This window comes from Lynx rufus, unplaced genomic scaffold, assembly GCF_022079265.1.
Source record: "Lynx rufus isolate CCGP_SWC_20201006 ecotype Redwood Valley unplaced genomic scaffold, mLynRuf1.p SCAF_10, whole genome shotgun sequence".
Lineage (NCBI taxonomy): Eukaryota > Metazoa > Chordata > Mammalia > Carnivora > Felidae > Lynx > Lynx rufus.
This window is the reverse complement of record NW_025814824.1, coordinates 53739969-53752012: the sequence shown is the minus strand read 5'-3', so window position 1 is coordinate 53752012 and position 12044 is coordinate 53739969. Positions and strand designations below refer to the sequence as shown.

Below are 12044 nucleotides of genomic sequence, written 5' to 3'. Positions count from 1 at the left end.
AGAAATATTGTGATATGTAAAAAAAAAAAAAGTTGAGAAGGGATATACACTTATTTTTAAATAACAAGTGTATTATTAATAAGTATTAAGTGTATTATTATTGATTAATATTTATGGTTAATAAATATAATAATACATTTATTTTAAAATAATAAGTGTATTAATAAGTATTAAGTGTATTATTAATTATTGATTATTACTTATAGTTAATACATAATAATACACATTTTAAAATAATAAGCAGTAATAATACTGCTTTAAAAGCAGTAAAGTGATAACTAGAAAAGTTACAGTCTCACTCTTGATGTCTTGGAACTCTTGTTCTGGGTCTTAAATACTACATGGATGTTCATACACATGCACACCCAAAGTTCCTCACACAGACTGTTATTACTACAGAAAAGCATAACAAAAGAATTTCATTGACTGATACCATGTTACTGTGTTTCTGAAGTTGAACACTCCTCTAATTGAAAATATACTTATTTGCATTAGCATTTTCTTACGTTGCATGTACTATTTCTTATTAAGCCTTGGTAAAAACATTGAATTCCCTTTTCTTGAGATGCATTTTAAAGAAATACATTCCTTCTTAGACATATTTTCTTCAGAAATTTAGAAGAACAACTTTGATCTTAGTCTTGTAAGCTTACAGTGCACACAATTAGAGATCTTAAAACAAAAATAGTTCTTCTAAGAAATACTGAAACAAAGACTGTTAAAAGTCTTAAATTTGAATTTTGAGCCTTAAACTTGAATTACAGTATTAAAAATATGTACAGAGAGTCTTTGTAATTATTTATACATAATTGTGCAGGGGGATATATGTATGACTATTTATCACTTTATTTTCTTTTAGTTATAGATAAATTTAATTATGCTGTCTTGAGAATGAATAAGCAGGGGCACCTGGGTGGCTTAGTCGGTTGAGCAACTGACTTCTGCTCAGGTCATGATCTCATGGTTTGTGAGTTCGAGCCCTGCGTTGGGCTCTGTGCTTCCAGAGCCTGGAGCCTGCTTCGGATTCTGTGCCTCCCTCTCTCTCTGCCACTTCCCCACTCATGCTCTGTGTCTCTCTGTCTCAGAAATAACTAAACATTAAAAAAAAATGTTTAAAGAATGAATAGGCAAAGGGGCGCCTGGTTGGCTCAGTTGGTTAAGCGTCCGACTTAGGCTCAGGTCATGATATCACAGTTTGTGAGTTCGAGCCCCACCTTGGGCTCTGTGCTGATAGCATGGAGCCCAGAGTCTGGAGCCTGCTTTGAATTCTGTGTCTCCCTCTCTCTCTGCCCCTCCCCTGCTCATGCTGTGTCTCTCTCTGTCAAAAATAAATAAACCTTAAAAAAAAAAGAATGAATAAGGATGAATGAATTTATTAGATCTGCAATAAGAAAAATATAAATATCTCCCAAAGAGAAGCTAGTGAGCATTCCTATGTATAAACCAGTTCATACAGTTTATTTTAAATTGCAAAGGGTAATTACTATTATTTCTGTTTTTATTATTTTTCTCTATTTTCTTTGTAATATAACATTATAAATATCATGTATAATATTGTGCTTCTATGACATACATACATTGACATAATTTATCAACAAAAAGAAGCTGACAGAAGCTACATGTGAAGTATTTATCACATACTATATTTTACTTTCTGAAATACGTATGGTTTTTAGTCCTTATTGCCTAGGGAGAAGTTTGAATAAGAGCATATAGAACTTTTTCACTCAGATTAGTTTTATGGAGGATGTCATCTCCAAAGCATCCCTTTGCTAAGTATGTCTACTTATAATGGAAAGAGAGGGAAAAACCTTATGTGATAGAAAGAGATAATGGCCAGATATGTGAATTTCTAGAGAAAGCCTGTTGTTTCCTAAGATAATGACTTTTTAGAACATAAAGGGAGAAAAAGGAGGTATGCAGACTTCAATTAAGTGATCTGCATAAGTGTCCATCCACCATCCATCCATCCGTCCATCCATCCATGTATTATACAATTTTTGGAGGATAAACTGGCATAGAACAGAAAAAAAAGATAGTGTCTTAGTTCTCTCCTATACAGTTTGTCTACAGAGTAGTCATACAGGCAAAAAAAATAAATATATTCCATAATCTCATATGGGAGCGTGAAATTCAAGAAAATGGAATAAACAGTAATGGAAGTAAAAGGATGCTCTTCAGAGAAGATGGCATCGAAGATGAGAATTAAAGAATTACAAGAGACGCGTTTTCTTCCTGGCTGGCTTTTGGTGTGTTCTGCTTTAGACCTGCTGATAGTAAGATGTCTTCAGGAAATGCCAAAATTGGGCATCCTGCCCCCAACTTCAAAGCCACGGCTGTTATGCCAGATGGCCAGTTCAAAGACATCAGCCTATCTGACTACAAAGGAAAATACATTGTGTTCTTCTTTTACCCTCTTGATTTCACCTTTGTGTGCCCCACGGAGATCATTGCTTTCAGTGACAGAGCGGAAGAATTTAAGAAACTCAACTGCCAAGTGATTGGTGCTTCTGTGGATTCTCATTTCTGTCACCTGGCATGGATCAACACACCCAAGAAACAAGGAGGATTGGGACCCATGAACATTCCCTTGGTATCAGACCCCAAGCGTACCATTGCTCAGGACTATGGAGTCTTAAAGGCTGATGAAGGCATCTCATTCAGGGGCCTCTTTATCATTGATGAGAAAGGTATCCTTCGACAGATCACAGTAAATGACCTTCCTGTCGGCCGTTCTGTGGATGAGACTCTGAGACTAGTTCAGGCCTTCCAGTTTACTGACAAGCATGGGGAAGTGTGCCCAGCTGGCTGGAAGCCTGGCAGTGATACCATCAAGCCTGATGTCCAGAAGAGCAAAGAATATTTCTCTAAGCAGAAGTGAGCGCTGGGCCTTTTTAGGGCCCGGCTGCATAGGCTGGCCATGAAAACAAAATCTCTTTTGTACTATTGTCATGCTTAAGACACAAGACATTAGATTCAGTGCAGATGTGGTATGGGATGGGACAGGCCTTTCCTGCAGGGGTTGGGGAGGCCAGCCTTTCTTCCTCTGGAGAGAATGGCCCATGCTGTGCTATGGGGCAAGTCAACTGATGTGTACAGTAGTGGGGCATCACTTTTGATCTTTGTTTCTATTAAACTTGAACTGAGAAAAAAAAAAAAAAAGAATTACAAGAAGCAAAGTTGATGGTTGTATGTGGGGAGAATGTTCGAGCCAAAAAACCCAACATTTGCTGGTATCAAGAAAAAAAAACCAAGATCCTGGTACAATAAGAGATCATATTTTTTTCTTTGTTTTTAACCACTTTGGCTTTTTGTGTGTATGTGTGTGTGTGTCCAAAAGAGTGATTTCAAACTGTTTTATGATACATGTGTAGTTTTTTCCTTCTTTATACTCTTTCAGTTTTACTGTTGAAAATGACAGTATACTTGAAGATTTGGCTCTAATCTCTTTTGGACCCAGAAAATCAATTGGTGAGTCTTGTAAAGCCTGGCATCATATGTTGTGCCAGTGTTTGAAAGGTGGACTCATCGAAGCAGATATGATTACCTGATAAAAATTATGAGCACACAGAGCTTCATGGATTAGATGGGTCAATAGTCACACAAATGACCGAATATATATGATACATACTTTAAAAAATTAAGATGACACTATCACAAAGGTCATTATAACGATTCAAAAGGGACCATGTAATGTGTCAAATTAGAATGTAAATAACTTGGCAGAGTTGGAGGAGATAATTTCCAAACTTCAATGAAAATGAATTTGTTAGAAGTAGGGTATAAAAATGAATGATTGTTGTCATACCTATCACAAAATTTTGCATTTCCTGAGAAAACAGAGTAAGTTAAAAACAATGCAGATGCTGTTTAGCATTGCGATGCTAGCCTATGTGCTGATTTATAATAGGATTGAAAGGAAGAAATGTGTTGTTTAGTAGAAATTTCTGTTTCTCCTTACCATTATATTCTTAAAATGCAAACACAGTAAGGTAAAATGGAACCATTAACTTACGAACTTCTTAGTTTAACAAAAACATTCAGAGAATTAGAAAAATATAATTAAGTTCCATTGAGATGTATGAGATGAATCTATTTTGAAGATGGGGATAAAAGTAGGGAATGTGGGTTAGTCTCTTGGTACCATTTATGGTTGTACCTTGCTTTTAACCTTTGGAAAGATGCGGTCATGCATAAATCATAATATTTTAAAGGTTAAGGTAAAAATCTTCAAACCTTAAAAGGATTGGATGTTACCAAATTACTTTCCAGTCTTAAAAGCTTTAGACTTATAATAAGATAAAGCTTACCGAAGATTAAATCACTTAAACTAAATAGAATTGAGGTATTTTATGAACATAGATGGCATTAAAATGATGTATATTTTCATGAGAACCACTCTCATAAGAGAAATATATTGATCTCAATATTGGAAATTATCAAAAGTTTACACCGATTTGTATTCATTAGCATGGTCGTTATTCGGGTTGTTTTCAAATTCAGTATATTTATATAAGCCACATGCTGCTTTCTCATTTTATCACATTGTGAAGGTATGAATAAAGATGGTCTATTTATAGTCTTATGAGATTTAGACAGACAATAAGTAAGGCTTAACATTTGGAAAAAGATTCAATTGGGATAATTTTTAAAAGTGATTCCTAATCCAAAAGGAAAAGTTAAGAAATTAATCTTAAGACATCAACTAAACATCAATACTATGAATATTTCTGAAAAACTGCACATATATCAAAACTAAAGAAGTGGGAATCTAAGTGAATGTGATGATGAATCATTTATATAGATAACAATGCTGTTTTTGTTTTTTCATTGCAAGAAGTAAAACTCCTTTAAGATCTGTACTCAAATTTCTTCTGTCTTCTACTTAGTAGGTTTTCTTATTGTTTTGATTTAAAATGTATTCAGGGGCACCTGGGTGGCTCAGTTGGTTAAGCATCTGACTCTTGATTTCTGCTTGGATCATTATCTCACCCTGAGTAGGTTTGAGCCCAGTGTCGGGCTTGCACTTACAACGCAGAGCCTGCTTGCGATTTTCTCTCTCCCATTCCCTTTCTGCTTCTCCCCTGCTCGCTGTCTCGCTCTCTCACTCTCTCAACATAAATAAATAAACATGAAAAAAATTAAAATGTATTCAAAGATGCTTTATTAACTTTTTTCTTAAACTTGCAAACTCTTGCGATACACTATTCAACATGTTATTGCCTCTTGATCAAGAGGAAAAACAAAACAAAAAACAAAACCATGTATATATATTGATAAATAGCACTTAAATGTGTAAAATACTATGTAAATATGCATACTTATATCTATACGAAACAGTGAAAATATTAAGACATGGTCAGTAGAATCAGACTGTCGACATTGGGACACTGGCTCCCCTATTCACTAGATTAAGTAAGCTAGGGAAAGTTAACCTCCTTGCTACAATTTCCTTACATATTAAATAGCAAAATCTTAGCACCTCCTTATTGCTGTCAGATTTAATAGTATTAATAAATATGAAATAATAAATAAGGAAGAAGTCACTAAGTGATAACTATTATAATACACAAATAGATAACTAGAAGTAGAACTTTCCTCGTGACTTTCAATTTATCTAATTAATTATTAATCTAATAAAATAGCTACATAGAACATTTTGTTTTTATACTATAGTATTTTAAAATTGGGAAAAGAAAGTGAATAGATGTTTCAATAAATTATCCTGTTGTCACTTAGACCTTTGCTATATATTCTTTTTTTAATTTTTTTTAATGTTTATTTCTGACAGAGAGACAGAGCATGAGTGGGGGAGGGGCAGAGAGAGAGGGAGACACAGAATCCGAAGCAGGCTCCAGGCTCCGAGCTGTCAGCACAGAGCCCGATGCTACGCTCGAACTCACAGACCGCTAGATCATGACCTGAGCCGATGGCGGACGCTCAACCGACTGAGTCATCCAGGCACCCCTTTGCTATATATTCTTAAACGTTAATCCTTCTAGGAATTCACACTAGTAATTGTAAGGAATTAGCTAAGCATTCAGGTTTAGACTTTAGTTGTCATATAGCATCATTTCTGAAAACTAGCGTTCTGCCTATTACTATCAACTGTTATTTTTGACATTTTCAATAGTCAGTGATATTTGGATAGGGTTTCATGGTGACAGATGGCAGCTACCCTTGTGGTGAACATAGCATAACTATGGAGAAGTTGAATCACTGTGTTGTATAACTGAAACTAAAGTAACGTTGTGTGTCAAGTATACTCAAAAAAATTTTTTTAATAAAGTGTTTATTGCAGTTGGGAGCTCCAAATCTCTCAATTTCATCATTCCTGAATGAAGGAAAACGGCCGCTAACAGTGTGATCCTTAAAGCCAAGTATAGTGTCTGCATAGAGACCATTTTACAGATTGCCTGACACACAAAAGGTGATCCATTAATGTTTGCTAAATGAATTAATGAATAATTAAGTCACTGAATACAGATGGAATTACTAGGATTTTTAAATATGTTGCAAATGAAAGGATTCTGGGCAAGCTTCCAAAATCTAGTTGAATCTCTGCTCTGTACCTTTATTTTAAGATGAGTACATTCTGCTTAACCATCTAAATGAATTGATCCAAATGTTTCTTTGTGCTTCTTCTCAAGAATCAGATGGCATAACTGAAGTAGAAATTTTACCCCATTTGACGTTGATTCTCCATAGTTAACTATTTCCAGTAAGGACTGTGTCACACAGGACAGTTTCTGATTAACACTAACCATAGGATATAATTAATATAGTAAAATATACAATTTCTAGTCTGGGGACATTATACACGTGTATGTGTTTATAATAGTATGGTTCAGTGCAGAGGAGTCAAATCCATTGGTTATATAAATTTATAAAATAGTGGATTAAAAGACATTGCGTTGTTATCCCTAAGTGGATTTTTTAAATGTAATAATTTCGAGTATGTCCCAGATTTGGTTGAGAGTATGTCCCAGATTTGGTTGAGACTATGGCATGTTACTAAATTAATATTATCCCAGAATGCTTTTATTATGAGTCTGTTTATGTATTTTCCTATTTATCAATGCATTTCTGTTGCTGACATTTGTTTCCTAGGAATCAATACGTTTGTTAAGTCTTTCAGACCTAAGGGAGGCAAATAAAACCAGAATTTTCTTGTGAATTTTGATTTAGGGGCATACATTGGATTGGATTGTGCATGTAATATTATCTGGTCCTATTGAAGATGAGGTACAGATTTACTCTAAAAGCAGCTAACAATGAAAGTAGATTCAATATATTTGTTTTAGAGTTTGTTTTGATTTAATAAGACCCTAATATTTGAATGTAAGTGTAGATACAAATATTTTGTCCCTTTTCCTGGGATATGTAGCTATAGGAACTTTAGCAGGATGAAAAAAGAAAATTATATAACAGGAATCAATAACCACAGATTCTCCTCTAGATCACGTTCTTATATAGTACAGTTTTTTCTCTTTCATCAATCAAAGTTAGTCTACTCTTCTGCCCAATGTCACAAGGGCACCATCAATCAAAAAGGGATGTTTTTTTGAGCAAGTGAATATCACAAATGACTACTCACCTGAGAAAACCTTTTATATAAACTATTAGTGACACAAAAGAGCCCATTGAATTTTTCTCTAACACAGGTGTTAAAGGACCAGGACTTCTGATACCTCTAAAAGGAGTGAAAGTGTTTTGTCACAAGATTTTGAGCCTCATTGATAGTTAGGCTTATGACTGTAAGGTCATGTTTTGAAGTACATTGAGATCAACCAAAGATGAGAAGTAGAACATGTTTTGTTGTTTTTTTTTGTTTGTTTTTTTTTTGGTAATTTAGATTAATTTCTTTCTATCTCTGGCATTCCTAAATCCTGATAAATTGTGCAACTTGTATTATACATATTTATATTCTCTTTGAAAGAACTTTTGGGGAACTTGTATTATTTCTGAATATATATAAACCTTGAGTTACACAGTGAAAAATGAAGGAATAACCAGGGATTTTGTTTACACTGGCTTCTTCTTTGTACAAATGTTAAACTTATGACATGACATATATTTACCACCTAATGTATGGGCTTCCCCATTTTAGGTACCACTGAGTCTTTGATATTTTAGATGTTCCGTGAGGAAAATATCTAAATCAAACTTTATCAAAGCAAATTTTTGCCCCATATTCCTATTTTACTGAAGTCCCAGATCATTTTTGTTTCATCCAGTGAAGCTTCACATTAATGGATGATACTTTGTTTTATTTTGGGGGTGGGGTCAGAATTCTAATTTTGTGATTTTCTTTTTCTGTGGTTGGTATGTATGTATGTATATATGTATTTATTTATTTATTTATTTTGCAATTTATCTATTTTTGAGAGAGAGAGAGAGTGAGCATGTGCATGAACAGGGGAGGGGGCAGAGAATGTGGAGAGAGGGAGAGAGAGAATCTGAAGCAGGCTCTCTGAAGCCTGACAGTGGGGCTCAATCCCACAACTGTGGGATCATGACCTGAGTGGAAGTCAAGGGTAAGAGGGGTAACCGATTGAGCCACCTATGTGCCCCTCTGGGGGACTTTTAATTTCTACCTCTTGCATCCTTCTTTTTTTTTATACATAATTTTTATTTTATTACTGGTCCTCTGAGAGATATCTCCTCTTCAAAGACATTTTACCCTCCTCATGAAACATTGCCTTCCAAGATTACCTCCTCTTGTCCCATTCACTTTGAAGTCCTTTTCTTTGGGTTGTTTAATTGACACATATCTACTCTGTCAGATCTCAGACTAGTATTTGACATATAGGTTGAGACTCTCTTTTGAGGGTAATTATATCTGTGCTTTGCTTCTGCTAGGATTCCGCTGCCCCCTTCTCTGCACAGTCTCTCAGACTACTTGTTTGTCTTGAGCTCTGAATCTAGTTCTGCTGATCTTACGTGTTTCCTTCACATACGTATACAATGGCATTCTCCGCTTAGGTATGTATTGAAGTTTACTGTTTTCTTTCTGATTATGATATAGACCTGAACATTTGCATTTCATAAGGTTTTTTGAAGATTAGGCAGTTTTATGTCATGGAAAACTGGAAATTGAAAGGAACATACTAAGTCATTGCCTTTAGACCCAGGAACATTGTAGAGATACAATGATTTTAATTAGTTAAATCAATTTTTTAAGTTCTATAGAAGCACATCAATTAGAACACAAAGTTTAAAAGACTACATTAAAAGACAGGATTCTTCCTCTCTCCCTCCCTCTTTTCTTCCTTTTCTTTCTTTTCTTGTTTAAGTTATTAAGAAAAGGTTTTTAGTTAGGAGAATGTGGATAAAACTATAAAAATGGGATATAATAAAATCAAGACCTCTATCTCTGTATGTATCAGCTTCTTTATTAGTCAAATGTGAGGCAAGCAGTTTGTGTTTTAATTAATTATAGAATATGCCTCTTGCAAGAGTTTTTGACTGAAAGCTCAGAAATAGTCTGTGAACCATAGATTTTTACTGATACAAACTCCCTCTTTTTTTGTATTCTAAAGGCAGAGAAGACAAATCCTGTCATCACAGCAGCATTGCCAGAGTAACATTGATAAAATCCTCATATTATGTGACTTCTCAGAAAGCAGTTTGCATTTTTCATACTCTGCCAAAGTGGTTCTTGGAGATTTTTAAGTAGCTTAAGCACATGTTTTCTGTTGTTGTTTCTTTGTTTTTGTTTTTGTTTGTTGTTGGGGGGGGGGCGGTTAAAATAGGCTTCATTACTACAATGAATTGAATGTGAATTGTTTGGAATTTCAAAATAAAATAATCCCCAATGCCAGGTAAAGCTACCTTCAAAGGTACCAGGACAGGTTGTTGTAATAGCAGCAGGCATAGTCAACTCCACTGAACATTTTTTTTCTTCCTGCTACTCTTAGTCTACCTACGGACAAGTGTAATGAGAAGACTGCTAAAGTATGTTTCTGGGGCAGTGGCAGTGAAATTCTACTGTATAGGCATGGTTTACTTTTTTTTTTTTTTTTTACACTTATTTATTTTTGAGAGATGGAGACAGATAGCGTGAGCAGGGGAGGGGCAGAGAGAAAGGGAGACACAAAATCCGAAGCAGGCTCCAGGCTCCAAGCTGTCAGCACAGAGCCCGACACGGGGCCTGAACCCATGAACCGTGATATCATGACCTGAGCTGAAGTCGGACTCTTAACTGACTGAGCCACCAGGCGCCCAGCATGGTTTACTTTTATCTGGTAATGGGAACTGTTTCTTAATAAGACTTTGAACATTTTTTTGAAAAGACTATTTTTCCTCTCATTAAATTATCCTGGAACACTTGCAGGAAATCAATTAATCATATGTATAAGTGTTTATCTCTTGGTCTTAATTCTATTTTATTGATAGACACAAAGGACTGGTATTTTGATAAGAATTATGCTGAATTGGAAGCTAAATTGGGAAATTATTGCCATTTTTAAAATGCTGTCTTTCAATTCATGAAGACGGGGATCTCTCATTTATGTAGATCTTATTTAATTTCTTTTAACAGTGCCTTACACTTTTTAATGTAAAAGTCTTACACTTCTTTTTGTTAAATTTATTCCTAGACATTTTTATCCCTTATTCCTTTTCCATTTTATTCTGTACAAATGAGATTGCTCTGTTCGTTTTTAGTTGATTATTACTAGTGCGTAGATATACAACTGTTTTATGTATTTATCTTGTATCTTACCTTGCTGTCCAACTCATTTCTCAACTCTGTTTTATTTAGTAGATTCCTTTTGATTTGATCATGTCCCTTCAAATAGACATAGTTATAATTTTTCCTTTTCAATATGAATGTCCTTTGTTTCTTTTTATTGCCTAAGTGTGTTGTCTAAAATCTTTACAGAATGTTAAATAGGTACGGCAAGAATGGGCATTCTTGTTTTGCTCCTCAATTTAGTGGGGGAAGCATTTGGTCTTTTCCATTAAGTATAATGTTAACCATAGGCTTCTCATAGATTCCTGATATTCAGTTGAGAGAGTTCCCTTGTAGTCCTGGTTTGTTGAATGTTTTTATCATGAAAGGTGCTGGGCCTTTCTAAAATTATATTTTGTGTGTGTGAATTCAAGTTATTCAGTGGCCTGACATTTCAATCTGAAGTACTTCTTTAGTTTTTCTTTCAGGGAAGTTTACTCTGTTTTTATACAAGAGTGTCAAATTCTTTTTCTGCTTTTATATTTTTCTGTTTGTCTTTGGTTTTTGTCAATGGGACTACGATAGGCCTAGGTGTGGATAGTTTTTTCTGTGGGACTTTCACTATGTGTATGTTGGTATGTATGCTTTATCATGCCGCACAGGTCTATGAGGCTCTGTTTATTTTTCTTCATTAATTTTCTTCTACTTCTCAGATTGAAAAATACTGAGCTAGAGGGCGCCTGGGTGGCTCAGTCGGTTAAGCGGCCGACTTCGGCTCAGGTCATGATCTCGCGGTCCGTGAGTTCGAGCCCTGCGTCAGGCTCTATGCTGACAGCTCAGAGCCTGGAGCCTGTTTCGGATTCTGTGTCTCCCTCTCTCTGACCCTCCCCCGTTCATGCTCTGTGTCTCTCTGTCTCAAAAATAAATAAACGTTAAAAAAAATTAAAAAAGAAAAAAATACTGAGCTATCTTCATGCTTGCTATTTTTTTTTTTCTTCTGCCCAATTAAATCTACTGTTGAGCCACTCTAGTGGATATACCATCTGGTTATTGTATTTTCCACTGCAGAATCTTACATGGCTAATTTTTTTAAATAATTTTTCTCTCTTTAGTGGCATTGTTTTGTGAGAAGTTTTTGGCATTCCTTCTTAGACATGGTGTTCTTTAGTTCTTTGGACATGTTTAAAAAAGCTCATTTAAAGTTTTTTTTTCCACTAAGTTCAAAATCTGAGCCTCCTCAGGGATATTTTACCTTTCTCACTGCCCCCTCCCCCCCCATATACATACCATACTTTCTTGTTTCTTCTTCACATCTCATTTTGAACACTGGATATTCTAGGTAGCATAACAACTCTGGTGTCAGATTTTT

The 12044-nt window shown here is 35.1% G+C and overlaps 1 protein-coding gene across 1 annotated transcript; it reads left to right on the top strand.

Annotated features, from left to right (window-relative positions):
- Positions 1 to 2229: 2229 nt before the first annotated feature.
- LOC124525876 (peroxiredoxin-1) lies at positions 2230 to 3162 on the top strand. Its single transcript, XM_047098493.1, has one exon. It carries the CDS (start codon positions 2282 to 2284, stop codon positions 2879 to 2881), a length of 600 nt encoding a protein of 199 aa, XP_046954449.1. The 5' UTR covers positions 2230 to 2281; the 3' UTR covers positions 2882 to 3162.
- The last annotated feature ends 8882 nt before the right edge of the window (positions 3163 to 12044 follow it).

Excerpts from the sequence above, each read along its gene's own strand:
- LOC124525876 (XM_047098493.1), top strand. The coding sequence starts at position 2,282 with ATGTCTTCAGGAAATGCCAAAATTGGGCATCCTGCCCCCAACTTCAAA.